The 23,783-nt window shown below is 42.8% G+C and overlaps 1 protein-coding gene across 1 annotated transcript; it reads left to right on the top strand.

The window, feature by feature from the left end:
• Positions 1-409: 409 nt before the first annotated feature.
• On the top strand, positions 410-18,561 carry LOC122922850 (integrin alpha-5-like; the record flags this gene model as incomplete). The annotated part of the gene is made up of 10 exons (XM_044273602.1): positions 410-502; positions 1,236-1,315; positions 2,208-2,288; positions 11,641-11,746; positions 11,861-12,019; positions 13,346-13,423; positions 14,988-15,107; positions 15,469-15,570; positions 15,967-16,089; positions 17,201-18,561. Coding segments are annotated over 10 exons (1,026 nt in total), but the record flags the coding sequence as incomplete, so codon positions are not given.
• Positions 18,562-23,783: the final 5,222 nt, after the last annotated feature.

Raw genomic sequence — 23,783 nt, 5'->3', positions numbered from 1 at the left:
CAATATTTTATCTTGGTCATACACTAGCTGCTGACAGACTTGCCACAGATTCTGAATTATTGCTGATATCTAGATATCCACTAACCGTCTTACTCATGCAAAAATATAATCCCCCAAATATATTTTATGAATCTTTTAATACACATAAAAAGTTTTTCTAATTTCGCATCTCAACACACTCAAATTAGTTTGAGATCTCAAAAAATGCTGAGGTGTGATACTGTGTGTATTACATAGCCATAGCTTTATTTTTGCCTGTATTTTCTAATTCATCTGATTTTTCAACAACTCCGTGTATTCCGGAAAATGGCTTGTACTTTGCAATATGAGCGACAATACTACAGAATAAAGGGTAAAATTATGTTTTACTAAATTCTAACTGATATTTTTTCCATATTTCTCCCCACAGAACCCCTCTGTTGTGAATTGTCGCTATGAGCTGCAGGATGAAACCCGTTTTGCCATATGTGACCTTGGGAACCCTATGAAACCTATGACTAGTGTAAATTGATCACTTATTTTACAAATGCTTGGCTGTATTTTACATGAGCACCAGATGTTATAAACCTGGATCTGCTGACCACACCATCTACTTCGCTAGAGGCCTGTGGGCATCAGGGGTTGCCCACTTTGGACAATTTTTTTTTTTTTAATTATATTTTTTTTCAACCTTTCCTAGCAATAAGCCTTTCATTTATTTTAGTGATCTGGCTCTGTTGAGCCATCTTTTGTACACAGTGGGATGTTCCCTGTAGTATAAGACTCCATACAAAGTGTCTTGGATGAATTTATGGGTTATTGGGAGGGGTGTAACTATAGCCATAGCAATTACTATGGGCCCCAGAGGTTGGGAGGGAAAGGCTATTGTACCTTTTTTTTGTGGGGAATGACAATATGGTGGCTGATTGGTTCTGCCAGAGTGAGAGCTGCAGTTAGTGAGCAGTTCTCGCCCACAGAAAAGGGATGACCAGCTGGAGACTCTGCTGCTGATGCTTTCATGTGCCCTTATAGACCAAAATCAAGAGAGTTGTAATTGAGGCAACTCCTTTCAAGTTTGCTAATACTATCCTGGTGGTCTGCTCATACCATGCATAGAGATGTAAGGTATTCAGGCTGCAGCTATACCTCCTACTTTCATTTGGGAATCTTTTATTTTTTTATTTACTAGAATTAGCGCAAGGTTTTTAGAATGTTTTTTGTAGTTACGTTTCTTTTTTTTTTTTATGTTCTTCCAGCTGTGGGGAGGCTTGAGGTTCACTGTGCCACATCTTCGAGACACCAGTCAGAAAGTACAGTTTGACTGTCAGATCCGCAGGTACGTTTTGTGCTCCATCTCTTCATGGACCTGCTATACCATATGTGCTGTAACGCCTACAGTGTGCCATTGTAACAAGCTTGAAATGTCTAAATATACACTAGCAACCAAAACTGGCTTAGAAGACCAGTCGCGTTTTCCATCAACAGCAGCTGACTTTATCTGGCTGTAGCTGCCAACCCACAGATCCTTAGGCTCTCTGTTCCTTACCAACTGGCGTTCTTTCATCTCCTGATATGCCAATTGGTGCAGATGTGTCGGAGCTTTCTGGTTCGTTCTAAATTGAAAATCTGTGCCAGTTTATGGCCTCAATGGCATATTGGGAGACAAAATTAACTCTGTTGAATGGTAGGGAATGCTTGAGAAAAATCCCCACTTCAGCAGTGACCACCAAAAATTGTAACTGAAACTGTTCCATAGTAATTGTCCACAGTCTGTGTGAAGCCTCACTCCAATCAGTGGAGGGAGTACAAACAAAGTGCTAGGGGTAGGGCATCCCACAGGCTCTGAAGCCATGCTTCTTAGCCATAGTGGGGCAGTTTTATTAATCCTACATTTAGACCTCATAAACTTGTGGACAATTTATCACACTGGCTTACGCAAGATGATACTTACTTGCACCAACATTTTGGAACCTTTCCCTTTCCTACTAGGCCACATCCCATTATCAAGTGAAGTGAAAAAAGTGTCTGAATCACTTCATGAATGGGATGGAGTAGAAGCTCCACAATTTTTGATGTATAAAAGGGGCCATCTGGCAATCCCAAGAAGCAGGAGTAGAATGTACCATTATGTGCCACTACATAGAACTGGTGTCCTATAGGTTTTGCAGACATTGAACATTGTCTGGTCATTCTACTCTATAAAACATTTGGTTCGCTTTCTTTTACAGTAAAAATGCAAATAACTCTCAAAGTGAACTTGTGAAACTAACCATCAATGTAGAGGCGAAAACATCTGTATCGTTCTTCGGGTAAGTGACACCAAGCTGCGAGTGGTTTCTCCTATTTTTATTTTATTTATTACGAATTTACATCTACATACAAATACTAATTGAGATGAAACTGATTCAGTAAAATGTAAATTTAGGTGCTAGCAGTGGAAGTTCCCTGAATAAGTCAGATCTCATACTATGTAAAGGGATCATAGACATGGAAAATACATAAGAATAAAAAAATACTCCTGTACTTTCCGTCACATGTTCTTCTTTGATCATATTATACCTCATATTAAATTAAAACAAAATAATATAGAAATCTTCTCTGTGTCCTTGGAGCCTCAGCTAAACCCCCACTTGTTCTCCTGGCTGTAAGACAACTGGCTGCAGCAGGAGCCCTCTCTGCCCAGCTTCCAGCAGGACAAAAAAATATGTATTTTTTTTCCAGTGTCTGTATATGGATGACTTCCTCAGTCATCAATATCAAACTGATGAGGATTAGGGATTAACAAAGTTATGAAAAATTCAATTTGACCGCTTTGCCGAATTTCACAAAGAAATTTGATTTCTTTGAATTACTTCATCGAAAAGTGCATTCCCTTGTATTGAGCAGGCACAATGATGGGGAACAGAGGTTGTACTGCATCACAAGCCCACCCCTACCGCCCCTCAGTAATTAAAACCCCTTTTATTTAACCAACTCTAGCACCAGATGCCACAAACGGTGAACGTAGCATCTGATGCTACAGTTGAGGCCTTTCAGGGGTTAATCCGGTTTAAAAAAAAAGACTTAACGCTGGGCGAGCGCTGTGGCGATACCGCGCAAAATCTCCTGCAGGGTATCTTCAATCAAGATGGCCGCGTCGGCCTCTCCACGAGGTAATGGATGAGGTATGTATTTAACGCCATTTCGGGAAAAATGGGTCAGTTACCAGAAATTCGTTACCAGTTCGTTTGACGGTGAATTAAATTTTTCCTGAAATTTGCATTGAATTTTATTTGTTTGGCCTCGATTCACTCATCACCTACGAGGATCTGACACCCACCAACCAGCATCTGCTGGCGCAGGTAAAACTGCAGTGGGCGGAATTGAAAGCCTAAAGCTCTGCCCGCTGTGTAGTACTGGGCTGTACTGGGTTACCCAGCACTTCAGTGTTCCTTTTAAGAGGTGGAATATGAATCAAGAGGATGATGGCCTGATATACATGTTAATAATAAATAAAGGGTATACTCCTCTTTAAAAAATCTTGAGGAAAGAAAAAAGTGGGGATCTGACGTAATTCTGTTACAACAGGAACATCTGGAGCATTGACCTTTGTCACGCTCTGCAGAAGGATCCATGGCGTGCTTAATTTTACCTGATGTGTGTACTCAATGTGAAGTGTTCCCTTCTGAAAGCTTATAATGGCTCCAGATAGCATCCTGTGCCTCCAGCAAAAGATATGTCCACATTTGTGTCAACATTTACACTAGATAATGATCATGGTCACTTCAGTGACTTGAGTCTGCAGGGACCTGACAGGTGGAGGTGACCTTAGTGTAACATGAGGCCCTGAAGGCTGGCTTACACTGCCCAATTGTTGGGCACATTATCACAGACAAATGTTTCTCCTTCCCAACAATCTGCCCATCTAAAGGGGCTCCAGATCACCCAATAGACGAGTGAAATGCTTGTTAGGGAAGCAATCATTCATCCGGATACCTAAATTATCATTTATCATTCTGAATACCTAAATGATCATTTCTGGGCAGCAGATCTGTCTAAACAGCGATCTGCTGCCCAGCACCAATGCAGCTGTATGAGGACAGGCTATATTTCATCCTCATACTGTGGAGGTGATCGCTGCATGTAAATGGCAACTGTTTTATGCCCTGGATTCTGAGTAGGATCGCGCTTGGTGTATTTCTCGGACAATATCCACTGCTGGGTCTGTTACTGGCCAATTGTTTAATTATATTTTAATTATATTTTTTTCTCTGTGTCGTTCTAACCAGTCACCTCCTGACATTTAAGTCTTAGTAACTGCATGCATTCCCCACGTAATGTCAATTCTGGAGCATCTGTTCTTATGACTCGGTTGTACCATTCCTCTGTTATTCCTACAAGACGTTTATGAATGAATTGCCAGCAGAGTGTGTCCCTGCACAGTCCCATACTGTCTAATCGGTGCTGCCAGTGTCAGACTGTGGCCCAGCAGGTAACACCCAAAAGGACGTTCATTGTGACCGGCTAGGAATTAATTCATAAACATCTAGTAGGAAAAGTAGAGGCATGGCTCAACATACTGATAAGTCCAAATGCTCCAGGATTTTTTGTTACATGGTGAATGTGATGATTACTTAAAGGTGTAAGAAAAGGTTACCGCTCCTCTTCATGTCAAATTGGCAACTATTTTAAGTCTGCATTTTGGAGGAATTTAGAATCTCCTACAAAAAAAAAAACTATAAATTGATAGAAACTTGCGTAGAAGTGTATTTGGGAGAAATTTGTGTTCTATGTGTGTTTGGGGGGTTGCTATTTTACCTTCCCGCATATCATGGGAGATTTGCTTTGATCCCCTGATGGCTAAAGATCTAATTATGTTTGTTTAGTTGAGGGCACACATTAGGTTTTAGCTCTTCTCCAGGGCAGGTCAGTCACCTTCTATTCAACTGATGAAGGCAAACTTCCTGCCACTGATGAGAAGTTACTAACCACCCAACTGTAAAGACACCATTAACTGTGAAAGGTTAATCTAAAGGTTGAACATGACATCTTCAAACCCTAACTTACAGCATCCCTGACAAAAATGTTTGATGTGTAAAGTACAGGACTAAGGAAGCCGGAGGAGCTTGATTTTAGCTAATTATGTTAATGGGGTTCTTCCTGATTTTCATATTAATTACCTATTCTCAGGATAGACCATTAAGCACTTACACAGGTCCACGGCCTCTTCATAAAGCTGATCAGCCGGGATCCAACTCTCGGATCATCTGTGTGTTTCAACGAAGGTCCAGACTCCAGGATACTTCTGTCCAAGCATTGCCTCTTCTCACTTTGAAGCTAGCTTTAAGCGTAAAATCTGACCATACACCGGACACAGTTCTTGCAGAGATCTGCTGATAATCTAATGTATATGGAGCATACAGGGGATAAAAAAATAAAGATCGAAGGCTAAGTGCACAGATATAAAGGATGAAATGTATTGACACCGGAACCCGACTGATCCTAATTATAATGGATAGGTTCTGTTGGGCGATTTGGGTGTCTGGCATATGCTGGATCGGGCGATTCTGATGATCTGTTTCTATGCTGGAAAAGAATACCAAAATTATAGCAAAGATGTTCACCTAGCCTTAAGGCTCTTTCACACAAGCAATACAGATGGCCAGGATCTGTTGCTCTGTTCAGGAAAAAAGATGGTTTTGCATGAAAGTTCATTCAGTTTTTCTTTCTGTGATTGTGTTAGGAGTTTTTTTTTGTTTTTTTTTCCCATCCAGATTGCTATTCAGTTTTTCTTCACATGCATGAAAAACGCATGCAATCTACATCTTCTAGTAACCATAACTGAAAAACGCATTGCATCTGGATGTCTTCTGTTTTTCACACAAGCCCGATTCACTTCTATGGGGCCAGGGCTGCATGAAAAACGCACAATATAGAACATGTTAAGAGTTTTCCTGAACGCAGAGATAATGGGTGAGAAACGATGCTCATGTACTCTCATTGAAATGAATGGGCCAGGATTCAAATTACATCTGAAAAGGGAACAATTAGCTATAAGGTAGATAGTGTTCAAAAAAGAAAAACAAAAAACCTTTATTTAAGAATAGTATAAAAGGCTATCTGCCCAAAAATACTTTGTATAAAACGGAGGGTAGGGAATAATGGTGCCTCCTTGAGTGATCCGCTGGACTATCACTCTCAAGCCCCTTAGAATCACTGCGTCTGGTAGTACACCTCCACCATGCCCACTTGAAACAGCGGCAATGTGGTGTCACAACAAGCGGACATACACTATCCAGGGAGCGCACCTGCAGATAAGGGTCAAGCAGCTCAAACACACCAGACTTAACCCTATCCTTGTTTGGGTCCTAGGTATACTGGGAAAAGAGGTACTATTTTGTCCTGAAATATCTGAATCCCTAAATGAACCCTCCTATTAGGCTACTAACACCATACTCCCAAGCTCCTGACACGTTTCATTGCTGAAGAGACAGGGAATCATCAGGAGCGGTATAGAGAACAGCACATGTAAGGTACATTGCGCGCCACTGATGGCGTGCGCACAACAGAGTAGAGCCTCCGGCACTTTGACGGCCGTAACGCGGCCACCAGAGCGCTACTGCTAAATAGCAGAAGCCACACCCTGCAGGAGGGAAGGCTAAGAAGATGCGCCTTCCCCTCGCCTATCAAAATACGGCAATAACCGAGGATGTAAACGATACATAGAAAAAGGTGAGTATTAGGTAGCTTCGTAAAACCTATACTCCCGGAGAACATAGTTTAACTGGTATCGCTGGGCATAAGACTGGGGAGGATGTTAACTTATTGAAAAGCACATACGGGCCAACGGGCCATTAATAGTGTGGATACATTAAAGGAGGGACAACCTGTGAGACCGTATGCCATAACTGAAAAAGGAAATGATATCCACAACCACCTATCCTTTTTTACACGACCTAACGATCTAGTGCTATGGGGGACTCAAAATAAGCTGTAACTACCTATTACTTCAGAATGACAGAACCTTACAAATTATGTAAAGATGGCCACCCACATGTCCGACACCTGGCACCAGAGCCAACTACTCAAAAAAACAGGGTGGCAGTCATGTGCGGAGGTGTCTGAAAAGGAAAAATAAAATATAAAATAGTAATACAATAAATACAGGCCTACAAATATATCCCTACATATCGATGGCTATCCCTACTGTGTAGGTGACACTACTATATGTATACAGAAATAAACCTGAACTGAAAAATATACATAGGTGCCAATCAAAAGCCATGCTATCCAACCTCTTCAATCTCAGAGTATGTACACATGCCAGAGACTAATGGCAACGTGGTAAGATTATGTCAGGGAACAGGGGGCCAAAAAGACAGATATGACACGACCTTGCCGAGATTCGTATATGAAGCAAGTGCATGAAATGAAATCATTTAGACCCCTTGGTCTCACTGTTTGTAGCCTGAAGATCCATTCCGCTTCTTTGCATAGCAGCAAAGTGTCCACATCACGTTCACTGGGAGATGGCCTCACATGTTCAATCCCCTGAAAGGTCACACTGTCAAAACTACCCGGATGGAACATCACAAAATGCTGTGCCAATGGGGTGTCACTGCTTAACAATGTCCGAAAGATGCTCCCCTATACGCCTCCTAAATTCCCTCTTAGTTTTTCCCACATATTGCTTGCAGCAAATGCAGGTAGCCAGGTATACCACTCCTACTGTCCTGCAGTTAATAAAGGATCTTCTATTATAACTGCGTCTAGTAACTGAGCTGGTTACAGTGTTGCCCTTATTGATGGCCTGGCAAGCAACACAATTGTCACACTTGAATGTCACAGGCGGTCTTTGGGAAGCCACGTCTCACTCGCTGGGGTGTTAAACGTGCTGTGTACCAACCTGTCTTTTAGATTACCCCCTCTCCGATACGTGACAAGTGGGTGTTCCCCCACCAAGTCACCTACAATCTGATCTGACTGGAGGATGTTCCACGAGTCCTGTAGAATCCTCCGCACCTCTTTGTGAGCCATGTCAAAGGTACTTATTATCCGCATTTTGCCATCATCCGGTGCCTACTTCTTCGCATATAAAAGGTTCTCCCTGTCACAACTAGCAGCATGTTAAAAAGCCATCCTCAAAGACGATTCAGGATAGTCCCTCTGCATGAATCTCTTATGCAGGTCATCTGCTGCCGTTCTAAGATCTGTCCACTCAGCGCAGTTTCGTCGGGCCCTTTGGTATTCCCCGTTTAAGCAGCATCGGATGTCCACTGTCCCATCGTAACAGGGAGTTGGTGGCTGTGGATTTGCAGAACATATTTGACTATTCGCCTGTCATGATTAACACCTAATAGAGAGATCAAGGAAGGTGAGATTTGATTCGCTAATCTCAAACGTGAAAAACAGTCCCCACGCATTCAATGAGGACACAATCACTAACTCCTTCCTTGGTACCCCTCCACAGGATGAATGTCATCAATGTACCTCATCAGCCCAGGTAGAGGTTGGCAAACATCTGGGCACAGGGACTACCCATCGCCTCCCCCCCCCCCCCCCCCTGAGCTGGTGGTAGATACGTCTATCAAAGAAGATGTTATGGCTCAGAATGAATTTGAGCAATATCAGCACAAATTCACTATGTAGCGTGAAGTGTGCACCCCTTTCTAGCATGAATGTGCTGATAGCCTCACATCCCTTGTCATGCGGGATGGAGCTGTATAAAGCTTCAACATCCAAACTCTATAGCAGGATGCCTTCCTCACACTGCACGTCATGGATGTGCTGCAGGACATCCATAGTATCTTGGACATAAGACGGTAAGCTTGTAACGAAGGGTCTGAGGATTCGGTCAAAATAGATACTAATCTTCTCAGTTACACTGCCTATCCCAGATACGATAGGCCTTTCCTTCAGGGGAGACGTCCCCTTGTGTACCTTGGGAAGGCCGTATAAAGATGGTAAAACGGGGTACTGAGGTGGCATGAATTCAAATTCCGCCTTGCTAATAAGCCTGTGTTTTTCCCCTTCTCTAGAATCTGCTTCAATTCACTCTTAAACCTCTCGGTAGGATTGCGGTCTAGTTTCTTGTAACACATCTCATGATTGAGAATCCTTTTACACATCTCCACATATCTTTCACTGTCCAAGATCACTATGTTGCCCCCTTTATCGGAGGGTTTTATAGTGACAGTATGATCATTCTGTAAACCCCTAAGGCCCCTTTCACACAAGCGAGTTTTCCGTGCGAGTGAAGTTAACGCAAAGCACCCTTACTGAATCATGACCCATTAATCTCAACGGGTATGTGTAGATTATTAATAATAATAATATTAATAATATTATTATTATTATTATTTTTTCCCAAGCATCAGTTCTGCACTGCGTTTTTTCACGCAACACATGTTCCATCTTCTGTGTTTTTCATGCAGCCCTGGCCCCATAGAAGTGAATGGGGCTTCTGTGAAAAACACATTGCACTGGCAAGCAAGTGTGGGTGCAATGTGTTTTTCACTGATGGTTGCTAAGAGATGTTGTTTGTAAACCTTCGGTGTGAAAAACTAATCAAAACTCTTTGCACTGACATGGAAAAAACTGACTGAACTTGCCTGCAAAATAGTGCGCGTTTCACTGAACGCATCTGGAGCAAATCCGCCATGCTAGTGTGAAAGAAAAGAGGAGGCCTAAGGGTCCTTTTACACAGGCAGGTAAATTGCCAGAAACAAGCACCACTCAACAACATAGTAAGTTGATCAGCATTTAAGGTCCCCTACATACACACATTTAGTCTGATGTTTTTTGTTTGCTGCTTGGGAAAAAAAACTTTATTTCTTAATTTGTTTGCAAAGCCAATGTTTAAATGTCATTCCCCCCCCCCCTTTCCTTCTAGCGGAGATGGAAAAATGCCAAAAGCTTCTACATGCTAGGTTTTGTGGGGAAAAACTAACAAAAGACAGAAAACACCACCAATTATAAAAAATATAAATAAATAAAAAGGAACTATGTAAAGAAACTTGTCACTCCTGCATTTCATATTTTCCATAGACTTTTAGCTAACATCTGGAGCTGGTATTTTTACAGCAAAAATTGCACCAAAAACCACAGGTGTAAAAACGGCATCGTTTTTAGAAACAAAATACTGACAATACTGTAAGCACAAGGGTCTTTTACATTGGGCATTTGTCAGGTTCAAGTAGCTGTACCAATGGGCATTCAAAACTTGATAGCTCCTGTGGCCTTTCAATTCCTCTACAAGTGACAATCCATGTCCTGTTACACAAGATGTCCTGCTGACAAATTTTTTATTTTCTTTTGTCTTGTGTTCAAAGAAATGAAGTATCATTCTTGGTCCGCTGGCCAATGATCATTGTAATGAATGAAGATTCATTTAAAGGGATTCTGTCACCTCCCCTAAGGCAAAAAACGATTTAAAACCAGCCATGCAGCACAGCTTACCTGGATTAGGCTGTGCTGTTCAATCTTGAAATCCGTCCAGCAGTTAGTTCAAAAAACGAGTTTGATCAATGAGGAAATGCGTCCTGAAGGTGCCCAGAGGGGCGTTTTTTTCTTCTGAGAGAGCCCAGTCCCGCCCCTTTTTCAGTGCCCAGCCCGCCTTCCTTTTACTTCCTAACCGCCGCCCCCAGCCTGCCACAGCCTCTCCTGCCTCTCCTCCCCCTCCCTCTTGCCAAACGAAGTCTCGCACAGGCGCAGTACCCACTGAGGGCTGCGCCTGTGCGATCATCAGGAGACTGAGGGCGGCAGCTTCATCTTCGTCACTGGGCATGCGCCGAGCCCAGTGACGTCCGATGCTCGCTCTTCCCTGCTGACTGAGGGAAGAGCGAGCATCGGACGTCACTGGGCTCGGCGCATGCCCAGTGACGAAGATGAAGCTGCCGCCCTCAGTCTCCTGATGATCGCACAGGCGCAGCCCTCAGTAGGTACTGCGCCTGTGCGAGACTTCGTTCGGCAAGAGGGAGGGGGAGGAGAGGCAGGAGAGGCTGGGGGCGGCGGTTAGGAAGTAAAAGGAAGGCGGGCTGGGCACTGAAAAAGGGGCGGGACTGGGCTCTCTCAGAAGAAAAAAACGCCCCTCTGGGCACCTTCAGGACGCATTTCCTCATTGATCAAACTCGTTTTTTGAACTAACTGCTGGACGGATTTCAAGATTGAACAGCACAGCCTAATCCAGGTAAGCTGTGCTGCATGGCTGGTTTTAAATCGTTTTTTGCCTTAGGGGAGGTGACAGAATCCCTTTAATAATCCCTCTGTGTAAAAGTTCCTCATAGTGCTCGATCTCTTGTCTTTAACTGTTGCTTTTTAAAAGTGAGCTATAGGTGGAGCAATGGTTAAACCGGCCATGCATTTCAAATAAAAGCTGGGATTTTGGCAGAATGGATCTTTTTGTTATGTTTTGGGGGTCCTCTCACTCCCACCCCCCCCATCCAAATAGTATTTCAACATGCATGATCCTTGGTTCCTGCAGAAGATAAACTGCGGCCAGAAGAGCACAGTTTAGCCCCCTCTTTGTACTGAAGTAAACATACAAGCTTAGTCAGATGCTCGTTCAGCCACCAGCAGTCTTCCTTGTCTGTAACCTCACAGATATTACAGTTGTTTCGTTGCCTCATCCCAGCGATGGCTGATTTTTCTATTTTTCTATTTTTTTTCCTATGTTCTCTTCAGGGTTTCAAAACCGGATATTGTAATCTTTCCACTTGCAAACTGGAAGCCAAACAAACTGGTCACTCAAGTGGAAGACGCAGGTCCAGAGGTTAATCACGTGTATGAGGTAGGAGAACGCTGTTTCTATGTCTACAAGACAAGAATGAGAAATGATTTGTGACTTGTTAACACACAGCTAACATTCACCTGCTGTCCTAAACCTACTTTAATTATTTTCCAGCTGGCAAATCTAGGGCCAAGCTCCATCAGTCATGGCGTCTTAACACTCAGCTGCCCGATAGTCCACAACAGAGAACAAGCGATGTATGTCATGAACTATTCTGTGCATGGCTTGGTGAACTGTACCACAAGTCAGCCCATCAACCCACTTAAATTGCAGGTAAGGAAAACTAGATCACATCCGGTGTGGCTGCATTATGCTCCTCATGCTCTTTTCAGCTCTGGAGACACAATAGAAGTCCATCTAAATATCCCAGGAAAATAGAGGAACCACTAACTAGACAATTTTAATCTCTTCAGTTATTCATATAATAAGGGGTGGTAAAGGCCCCCATACACATTAGAATATCGTTGGCAGAACTTTCCAATTTCATGTATGGGTGCTTACTTTTTTCACTTGACATTTATCATGTGAAAATAGGTATCGGGAAAGTTGAATTTCCAGACCAGTTTCTTGTTTTGGGTGGTTAAGCCACCGCGAGAGGTGTCTGGCAGCAGCTTTCTCCTGTCTTACTAGGATCAGCTGAGCCGATCATGCAAGGTAAAGTCAGCGTCTCTCCCCCTCAGTCAGCCACAAGGAGCCATGTCTGCGGCTCTAGTGACTGGGGGTGAGAGGAGCCTCAGTCAGTTGCTGCAGCTCACACTCAGACAGCACAGTGCTGCTGTCTGAGCGTGAGCTACTGCAAGGGTGGACATCCCTGTGTCCGTCCAGGCTCTGCGCCGGACGGAGGACAAGGAGCCTGAAAACCGGACTGTCCGGCCTAAAACTGGACGTCTGGCCACCCTAGCTGTTGATAAACAAACGTTTGGCCAACTGCTGTAGAAAGTGTATACGCACAAGTAGTCCTTTTTATAAATGCCAGGTGTCTGGCAGGAGCATAATGTCCTCTGCACACTGAAGATTGGGGAGGAATGGTGGTTGGCCAAACTAACATTGGGAGACTGTCTTAGCTGTATAGCCACTGTTATAACTAGAGATGAGCGAATTTCATATTTTGAAATTCGTTCACACTTTGGTGGTAAAAGTTAAATTGCGTTATGGATTCCGTTACCACAGACCATAACAAAATTCTATGACAGAATGCATAACGGAATGACTTGGCATTCCGTTATTTATTCCGTCATAATAGAAGTCTATGGGATGCATAACGGATCCATCCCGTTTCAGTTATGCAGGCGAGTCCTCTCCTGCATAAAGGGAAACTGGACGGATCTGTTATGCAGCCCATAGACTTCTATTATGATGGATTTAATAACTGAATGCCTCTAAAGACATTCCGTTATGCGTTCCGTTATAGAATTGCGTTCTGGTCTGTGGTAACAGAATCCATAATGCAAATCGCCTTTTACCACCAAACAAATTGTGAACGAATTTCAGAAGCGGAAATTCGCTCATCTCTAGTTATAACCCCATGCCTCATAGTGACATCAAACTCCATAATGTACATAATTTTTTCTTAACTCTGACTTTCTTGCTTCTTTTTAGTATTCATCAAATCCAACTGGTCATCATGTAGAACGGCGGGACACATCCCGGGTTTCTGCTGGAGGATCACATCTTTTAGTAAGGACTTATTTTGTTTTTTAATGTCATGCTTTACCTAAAAGGTCATCTGTAAGTGCAGCACGCTACTGGGTGCGACATCAACCAGGGTGTCCCTTTTAAGAGGTGTTTATGAGGGTTAAAAGTTTGTTGTGACGCCAGTTGCATTTCAGCAGCGAGGGACTAGGTCCCCCTATGTAGAAGTTGATGGAGGAACCCAGTGTAGGAATGCCAGAAAGGTGTGAGGGTTGCCTATAGTGTCCCTCTAGGTGTGGCTTTTGCACTTGTCACGGTGCTCCTACATGGCTATTCCTGGAACCCCAGGCGTAGTCGTCCGCAGCGGTACAATTGAAATGGATAGGTGGTGATAATGAGGGTGAAAGAACTCTAGTCCAGACTGGTATTGAAGTAGTTACCAGCTTTACTTGACATAAACTTCCATCAGGGAACAATCTTCCAACTTTATCTTGGTTACCAGCAAGCAGTGATGGCCAGTTCGCATTGTTCGCCCGCGAACATATGCGGGCAGCCATCTTTTTTTACAAGTCCGGCGAGGCACAGGTAAGCCCTTACCTGTGCCTGTGCCGCGAGCCGGTCTGAAAACAAATCCAGGCTTAACTGTGCCTCGACGCACTTGTGAAAAAAGATGGCAGCCCGCATATGTTCGCGGGCGAACAATGCGAACTGGCAATCACTGCCAGCAAGCTTTGGCATGAAGTTCTGGCAGGCAAACACTCTCAGCTCTGCTACATAAGAACTATTTCAGCTCTGCTATGTTCAAAGGATTAAATAGGAACTTTTCCTTTTGGATTTCTGCTGCAACTTCTTTTGCTGTATCTTGTCCAGGAAACTTTTCCTCATGGGTTCTGAGGCTTATAGCTTTGGGCCTCTGGGCCCAGCAGAGCAGATAGTGCATACAATAAAACTTTATTTTTCTCAGCAATGTGGGCACATATGAACATGGGACCAACGCAGATGCCTTCAGCTGTAAGTGCACATGTAACAGGTCAGCAAGTTTCATAGGTTCTTCTTTAAGATTTTTTTTATACCAGAATATTGGTAAAGGAGGCTATCTACTATAGGAAGTGATAGTCCTTCACTAGGATATGCCTAATTGGTGGGGAAATGACTGCCAGGACAATCCTCAGTCCATTTTTAGAATTGGTGGCGGGTCCTAGGGTTCAGCATATAATAATTGGACTATATCCCAGCACCATGCCATAACATTAGAAGATGGAAATACCTCTTTAAACGACACAATGTCACAGTTCTGTGGGTGTAGAGGAGGACTCGTATATGCAGAGAATTACAGAACCCTGTGGGGTTATGGGGTGGTTGTCAGTATTTGTGAACGGCTGCAGGTTATGCAGTAGATTATGGATTACTCCAACTCATGGACTGTATATATCGTGCAGATACTGTATACATGTTGCTGGTGTCATTTAAAAGCCTTAAAACTACAATTTGCACATAATCCATTGACCAATATGGATTATCGATAAACCCATAAGTGTGTATGTCAATCCAGTATAACATAGTATATATAGATAATCTGCTTGTATATGATCTAGATCTTTCTTTACAGAAATGTACCCCTCACCATTCAGACTGTTTACACCTTCGCTGTGATGTCGGTCCACTGGAGAAGCAGCGACGAGCCATACTTAAGGTTCACTTCAGAGTCTGGGCCAAGACCTTCATACAGGTACTCCATTCCAGTCTCGCTTCTAGTAGTCTCTTTAGTGTCTCAGGTTTCTCTATTGTGCCCTTTCACTTAAAGCTGACTTAGTATTTATTTATTTTTTCTTTTCAATGGGAACTATTGGCTATTCCAGAAGCTTGTGGAGCCATCATGAAATTTATTTAGTTCGTACTGCCACCTAGTGGAAAATATGTGCATAGCCTTATTTTTGTTTTTTGAGTGAAGGCAAAACACAAGGTATCAAATAGCTTTGGTTTATTGCATTAATTGCTAGCAAGTGCGGTTAGCGCTGTACTTATATGATGAATGTGTATTTCTCAACTTGCAAGCATCTAATTTATGATTTTGTTGCTCATATTTCCAGAATGAGAACCAAGGCTTTGCGCTGCAGTGCGATGCAGCGTATCAAATTCATCGGCTGCCTTACAAAATTCTACCTGAATCGTATCCTCAGGGAACACACCAGGTAGGTTGAGAATAGTTGGTGAAATTTTGGGAAAAAATTCAAATATAAGTTTAAACCTGTTAATTCCCTGAAGGCCAACCCATTTCTCAATGCAAGCCGGTCATCCTTCAGCTTCTCTAACCAGAGATCTTTTTACTGGAGTGGCCTCTACTGGTGACATGTAGCATCACATGGTGGTCATTAAAATTAATAGCCTCCCATGAAATAAATGGCCTTACTTGCATAGCATCACTTGTGCCATTGTCATTGTTTGTTTTTTGTTTTGTTTTTTTGCCACTGACTTGGTGTTTGCTTTTAAGGCCATGCTTACATGAAGCAGAAATCTCAAGTTCTATAACAACTTGAGTTTTAACAGAACAACATGCATATAATACTTTTTTTTTTTTTTTTTTTAAGGTTAATACAACCATTCACTGGCTGAAACCAGAGAGTAGTTATGGAGTTCCTCTGTGGATCATAATATTGGCCATCTTAATTGGTCTGCTGCTGCTTGCCTTACTTATATATGTTTTGTATAAGGTGAGTTCTTAAAACTGTCTAACACTGTGCTGGAGGAATTTAATATTAAAGGGACTGTCTGGCCATGGACACAAAAACTCATGTCCTCCTCTGTCCCCCTGAACATAAAAAAAACCCCACTAACCTGTTTCCTGCCCCACCGCTGCTGCATTCCCAGCGTCTCCTGCTCCCCTTAGGACCAGGAATTAGCTCTGTCTAATGACCGCTGCAGCCAATCACAGACCCCAGTGGTCACAGTGGCTTGAACACTGTCACAGTAGTGATGTATCATTTAAGCCGTTGAGACCACTGAGGCCTGTGATTGGCTGCAGCAGTCACAGGATCAAGCTGCTTCCTGGTCCTTTGGGGAGCGGGAGTAGTGTGGGGTGCTCAAAGTCTGAGTGGGTTTTTAGAGGGACCAGAGGGGTTCTCGGCTCCACTCCAAGGTTGGACAACCCCTTTAAACATTGCCTAAATGCTCAAAGTAGAATGTAAAATCTTAATATAAGAGAGTAAAAAATATCTTGCAACTTTTCCTGGTTTTGGGTGATCCTGGCAGTACACATAGAAAGAACATATACCCTCATGAATGACATTTTAAAGGGATTGTCCTGGAGTAGAAAAAAGATGGCTGTTTTCTTCCAAAAACACAAGATCTGCCCACAGATTGTGTGGTATAGCAGCTCAAGCTCCATTCATTTCATTATGCTGAGTTGAAGTATCATCCACAGGTCTGGCGTTTTTCTGATTCTGATGTCATTAAAGTGGATCTATCATTGCATCAAACGTTTGACATGCAACAAGATTAGATTGTTGGCAGTCCAGATGACCAGACCTTCACGATCACTGAAATGAATGGGCAGAAGTACTAGGTACTTGTTCCCCTTCAGCTTTGATTGACCTTTCTCTTGATGTATGGATCCAACGAGGGGAGAAGAGCCAAGCAAGACTGATTAAACAGCACAAAGCTGAACATTTCAGCCTCTTCATTTCAGTGATAAGTGCTGGTCTCTGCACCTGGAATGGTACCCATTAAAGCCTTTGACATAGTTTTTGAAATTTTGTTGAATAGAGCAGTTTATGGTCAGAACACTTTTTTCTGTAACCACTCATTTTTGTGTTCTCTCCACAGCTTGGGTTCTTCAAACGCTCCTTGCCCTATGGAACCGCTATGGAAAAAGCTGAACTTAAACCTCAGGCTGCCTCAGAGGCCTAGACTAAGCCTATAGCCTCATCCCTTGCACTGCCAAAAAATCTTCGAAAGGGAAGGTGGAAGAACAATCATGGCTTTACTTTGAAGTTGACACTACATTGGGAGGGAGGGAGACAAACACGGCCTATTGCATTCACAACTTCTAGTTGTTCTGAAAGGACCTGTTACTACAGGGACAATATGACCGAACCACTCAGGCTTCTACTGAAGGCGAACTATTTAAGGTCAATGGTGAGGACTTTTTTTTTTCTATTTAAGATGAAACCAAAACGATGGCTTCCCCCTTCAGCCCGTCCAAAACAAGAATGTAGGTGGAAAACATAATGACCTTTAACCACTGTTTTGGTGCTGGTTGTCACCTGACCAATTTTTGGTTCACTTATGAAGTTGCCTTTGGACATTGTCACAAGCTGCCTCCCTCAGCATTAAGTATTACTTCTCTTCTCTGCTCATAAGACTCTGATTTCCAGAGAAAACTGATTGTATAAGCAATGATGGAAACCAAGGAACCATTTCTTAATTGGATGGAAAATTAGTTTTAATTGATTGTTGAGCTGAAAATTGTTTCTTAAAGGAAAGTTAACTTATTGAGCGTTTAGCACATGTGTGCTTTTATGTGGAATATATAGGAAAATAACAGGGAGGTTCTTCCTGTCACATAGGCACATTGAGGATTACATTATGTGTACCCTAAAATCTGACAGTCTATGGAAGTGGTGAATTCAAGTGTGACTATAGCTATCTAGCACACAATTGCAAAATGGTTTTCTACTAAATGATAATGGATTAAGGCTACAATCTCAAAGGCTCATAAGCAACATCTCTACACAATTACTGGTGCTTTTTTAAGGCATATACAGTTGGTGTTCCATCAGAAATATCTTGTTAAATGAATGACATGCCCATAAGACTGGGACATTGCATTCTGTCTGTATTTACAAGGTGACGCTTCTCTGATGATGAAGAATCTCATTTATTGGTTGGGAATGCAAATAACCCGGGGAGGATTTGGAGTAGAATGCTCAGTAAATACATGTAAGCTGTATAGCTACGAGACTGAAGGAGTTTGAAGAACCAGTAACCACAGCTTTGGGCAGCTGTAAGTGAGGTAAAGATTTGGTTAGAGGACCATGCAGTCAGTATTTAATACTAAAAATATATTTTGTGTTAAGACTCCCAAAGAATTGAGATGAATATCCAAAGATTTCTTACCAAAAATTCAAGTGCCTTCTAAGTATATTGCAGCAGGTTCTCCATATACCTGACTGAGCACTGATCCTGCTATCTTTTGTAAAAGACTCATGACCACTGCATTGCTCAAGAACAGTCAGTTGTGCATCCTGGTGCTTTTTCTGTGTTGCTTGGTTTCTATACCATGTAGTGTTAAACACATGGACACAAGGGCTTTGCCGCTATTTAAAAGATGTTGCAAGTGCAATAAATGTGTTTTTAGCTATTTTATTAAATATTTTTTTTACTATGTAATGCATATGAAGTGGAATATGGGGTTGGCTATTCTGAGTATGTAATGATTTATTTAGGTTTTTTTAACCTCTGAACCACTTTTGTGGCAGAATTTGCACATTACCTGTGATGACAAATCTGGGTGTTTTTTGTTTGTTTTTTGTTTTTATTAGCGATTTTTGAGGCACTGGAGGAGCTGGGTTTGCCACTGGCAGCTGGCAAAATCATACGTAGTGTGAGGCATGGTCAACTTTTTTATGCTTGCCACTGACCTGGGTTACCAGTTAATTCATTTTAAATGGGGTATGTGAAGATAAACTTGTTCTAGAGCTCATTGAAATCTGTAACCCTGATAGGCAACCATGAATGCCTTTCTACTATGCAGAGTATTTTGGACTTGCCCATTTATTTTCTTGCTCTTGCCTACAGACAGGATTTAGAGAACACTTTATTAGCCAAATTGACAGTCGGGAACAATCTACAGATCTGGAAGATCCTTAAAGCACCTTCCAGGACTGGAATCTGTTGATCTAATCTAAGAACAGTGCTACCCCTGTCCATGGACTGTGCCTGGTATTGCAGCTCAGTCACCTTCAAGTCAACTAGTCTTAACTGCAATATGAGACAAGAGCGGCCCTATTTCCAGGAAAGAACAGCAGATCCTTTTATCTAATTCTGGGCAACACCAGATTGATAGTTTAATCCTTATGTTTGTAATTGGACTAATACATGATGCCCCCAGACTGAAATTGGACATCTTAAGTACATTTAAAATATTCTAAATGGACGTGTCTTTGACATTGGTTCCTGTCTTTCAGCTTTCATCTCTGTAGGCATCTTCAGTAGTTCAGCATAGCCCAAGTCTATTTTACAATTTGTCCTACAATGCAGGTTCATATTTACCACTAAAACCTAATATTGGGAGTGCAGGGGCAACTCAATTGAAAAAGTTTTGTCCAAAAACTCAAGCCAAGTCTCCAACATGTAGAGTGGTGTGCAAAGAACACTTGCTTATAAAGGACCATGATGGTGAGCTAAAAGCCTCCACTGATGGCACCCATGCCACTTACAAATGGCACAGTTCTGGATGTAGTGGTCAGGCTGACCCTGCTGTTACCTGCACTGTAGCTGCCTTGAATCAAAGTTATTAATCTGACACTATGCAATTCTGCTTTTCTCCATATATATAGCCAACCCTGTGTGGGGCTCATATTTGAAGAGTATCCCATCTGGTTGTACAATTGTCAGCTTTACAAGACATTTCTGTTTGTGCCATTGCAACTAATATTCCTGTGTCTGTTTTCTTCTCTTTTCTCCCATATTGGGTGATTTTTATATTTCTATTCCCTTTCATCATTTTATCCTAGGGATGATTCTTGTTGGCTCCTTTTCTGCTGGGTCATACTGGTATGAGCTGAGCTATTTGAAACGGAGGTGACTAGACACCCAAAAGGATTAAATATGAATTGTCTTTGTGTGTTATGAGGGGGGTTGGCTGCCTTTCTCAGGGGTATCCTACTGTAATAAAAGTTATAAAATAGAACAGTCTCTGTGGTCATGATTTCCTTTGTTTTACAGTATATGCAAAAGTAACACACTTTAGTGTCATCCAATGTATCTGTATTCTGACAGCGGCGTGCTATTTCAGCTGTCTCTGCCTCCCAGTGGTCTTGGTGGCAAGGCTTTCTATTTTAAAACCTGTTATTCCTCGTGTTTTCTGTTTTCTATTCTTCACTTTCTATTAGCAATAGAACATGGTCATTAGGGGAATTTTTAAAGGCTGTTTTGCCAGGTTTGATAAATTTAGGTGCATCTTTAAGTTTAACAGTTCTGTCTTCAGATGTTACTCCACTTTCTATATCACCTCTTTTGAGATTGTGATCATTTTGCAACTTCTGATTGCTGTTGTCAAATCTTCCTGATCTTCATTGATAAACCTACATGGTTATTTTAGGGAATTGTACGATCAGCGTTTTTGCATATTCTTTCCAAAGCCTCCTTTACTAGCAGGGACTTGCCAATCAAGGCGGATGTTAATTGTCCATTGTTGGCAGTCTGCATGCTAACCTAGCACAAACAATGATATCTGATGCTTTAAGACGTGTGCATGGGAACCTTTTGTAAAGCAAATGAAGAAAACCTACAATACTGTGTGACAGGTAGGTGTGGAAAAAATGCTGCAAAGCAAGAATGCTTTAAGAGTAGAGGTGCTAATTGTTCATTTTTATCAATAAAAAAAAAAATGCAAAGTTTATGAATAAAAGAGAAATCAAATCAATATTTAGTGTGACACCCTTTTGCCTTCAAAACAGCGTCTGTTCTTCTAGGTACATTTGTACAGTTTTTGAAGGAGCTTGATGGGGAGGTTTTTCCAAACGGCTTTAAGAGCTGACTAGGTCGTAGGCATTCTCAAATTCTGTTCACGTAATACCAGACTGACTCAATGATGCTGGCATCAGGGCTTAGGGGCCATATCAGTACTTCCAGGACTTTGTTCTTCTTTATGCTGAAGATAGTTCTTAATGGACTTGCCGTCATTGTTCTGCTGCAGAATAAATATGGAACCAATCAAACACATCTCCTGATGGTATTATGTGATGGATAAGTATCTACCTGTGTTTCTCAGCATTGAAAACACCATAAATCCTTACCATGTTAAGGACCGTAGATGGGGATGAACGAAGTGAGCTTTAAACCGAAGTTTTGGGGGAAGAGACTTCGGATTTAGGATCCGAAGCTCGTTTTGCTCATCCCTAACCGTAGATGCAGAGGTCAGCCAAGAAAACTTGACAGACCAAACATGCTTACTTCCCTTTAAAATCATAAGACATCCAGCAGTGCCACCAACACCAGAACTGGCAGAAACCAGTGGGGCCCAGGTGTAACCATCTACTGTTTGGAAATGTCTGGCCATACCTTTTGTCATGGAAAAAGACAGTGATTCAACTATGTAGGAAAACATAGGAACTATGGTGCAGAACAATGATAGAAGGTTCTCTGGACTGAGTCAAAATTTTAAATATTTAGCTGTAATAGAAGTCAATTTGATCACTAAAGGGCTGGAGAGAAGTACAATGAGTTTCTGCAGGCAACAGTGAAGCATAGTGGAGGTTCCTTGCAAGTTTGGGACTGAATTTTAGCAAATGGAGTTGGGGATTTGGTCAAGATTAACGGTGTCCTCAGTGCTGAGAAATACAGGCAGATACTATCGTTGGGCGGGCATGCTCAGCTGAACACCAGTTCGACTCGAGCATCACTATGCTTGGCACATTGCAGTGTTCGGCCGAATATCGCGTGTGCTCAAGCGCGATGCTCAAGTCAGTGTATTTAAATCTAATTTAGGGTACTTTGACACTTGCGGCAGAGGATTCCGGCAGGCAGTTCCGTTGCTGGAATCCGGCAGGCAATCTGGACGCAAACTGATGGCATTTGTCAGACGGGTCCGGACGCGGATCCGTCTGACAAATGCATTGAAATACCGGCTCAGTCTCTCCGGTTTCATCCGAAAAAATGCATCCGGCATTTTTCTGCATGCGCAGACCGGAAAGCCAGATTTGTTTTGCCGGAACACTTAACCGCCTAACACAGGATCGCGTTCTCGAGGCGGTCGATCCATTCCTCCTTGACACATCCGTTTGTCATCTCGCGAGACGCGAGATTTCGGCCAGAGCCGGCCTGCCCATGCGCAGTACGGGCCGGGAATCGTTAGAGAAGTTCGTCGCCAGCCAATGATCATCGCTGGCAGGCTTGTGATTTTCAAAAAAATAAATCGCAAGCCAGTTAACACATTATATTTATAAATATAATGTGTTATTTGGCTTCCCTGCTCCTCTGCTGGTTCTTTTCGTCTGTTGGTCCCAGCAGAGGAGCACAGATCACTAAGTACACAAACCCCACACACTTAGCCCCAGATCACCCCAATTAACCCCTTGATCACCCCTGTCAATCACTAGTGAAACGGAAAAAAGTGATCAGGTGTAAACTGTCACTTTTTTATTCACTAGTATTGACTGTTAGGTTTTAAGATAGTCTAGGCCCCTTTGTTAGATAGTTAGCGTCAGTTAGCGCCCAGCCCACCGCTCCGCAGTCACTGATTCGCTGATTAGCGTATCTCTAATCAGCATTGGTACTTTTATAGTATCTGTAAGTGATCAGGACTGATCAGTCAGATCTATAATAGTATTAGTGTACCTTAGTTTGCCCTCCACCCAAAACGCAGTGTTTTCCCGATCAGGCCTGATCGGTCGCCCACACGTGCGTTCACCCACGCCTGCCCCGCCGCAGTGACAAAAAATGTTTGGGGGGATCGCTGCACAATCCCTTTACAAGCGCTGCGGCGATAAAGAAAAAATCAGTTTTGATATTTTTGTAAATCGCAGTGGCTTCCGGTACTTCGCTAGCCTCCCATTTGTAAGACGGGCTTGCTTTTTTTTTTCTTGGGTAGTCTCAGGGAATACCCCCTAAATTTAGTTAACCAAATGGCAAATAAGGGGTATTCATCTGAAGAGGCCTACAGGCTTCTGACCCAGTCGGATGAGGAATGGGAACCCTCATCTGATGAATCTAGAGGGGCAGAATATGAACCTGTAGAAAGCGGTGGCAGTCTGACACAAAGTTCGGACGAGGAGGTTTAGGTCCCTGATACCACCAGGCGTATCCGGCCCCGTGTCACTAGACCACAGGTTGCGCAGGATCCGCTTCAAGGGCAGCAGAGTGGGGCTGGCGCTGTCGGATTACGTGGTGAGGCATACACCAGCAGCGCAGCCCATCCTGAACCTAGTACCAGCACTGCCGTACAACATGGTGAAGTGGCGAGCACCAGAAGGGCAGTTGAAGCTAGTACGGGTGCACGTGCATTAGTTCCCCCTGTCGCAGCCACCGCACAGACAGGCCCGTAGAGTCCCTGAGGTGCTGGCAAACCCTGATTGGCAGCCCCCAACTTCAGCCGCACCAGTAGTTTCCCCTTTCACCGCCCAGTCTGGAGTTCGGGTTGAGACAGCTCAGATCAGATCGGCACTGGAGTTTTTTGAGCTGTTCT

Source organism: Bufo gargarizans, unplaced genomic scaffold, assembly GCF_014858855.1.
Source record: "Bufo gargarizans isolate SCDJY-AF-19 unplaced genomic scaffold, ASM1485885v1 fragScaff_scaffold_782_pilon:::fragment_2:::debris, whole genome shotgun sequence".
Lineage (NCBI taxonomy): Eukaryota > Metazoa > Chordata > Amphibia > Anura > Bufonidae > Bufo > Bufo gargarizans.
The sequence above is the reverse complement of the archived record's forward strand: the minus strand, read 5'-3'. Positions and strand labels throughout refer to the sequence as shown.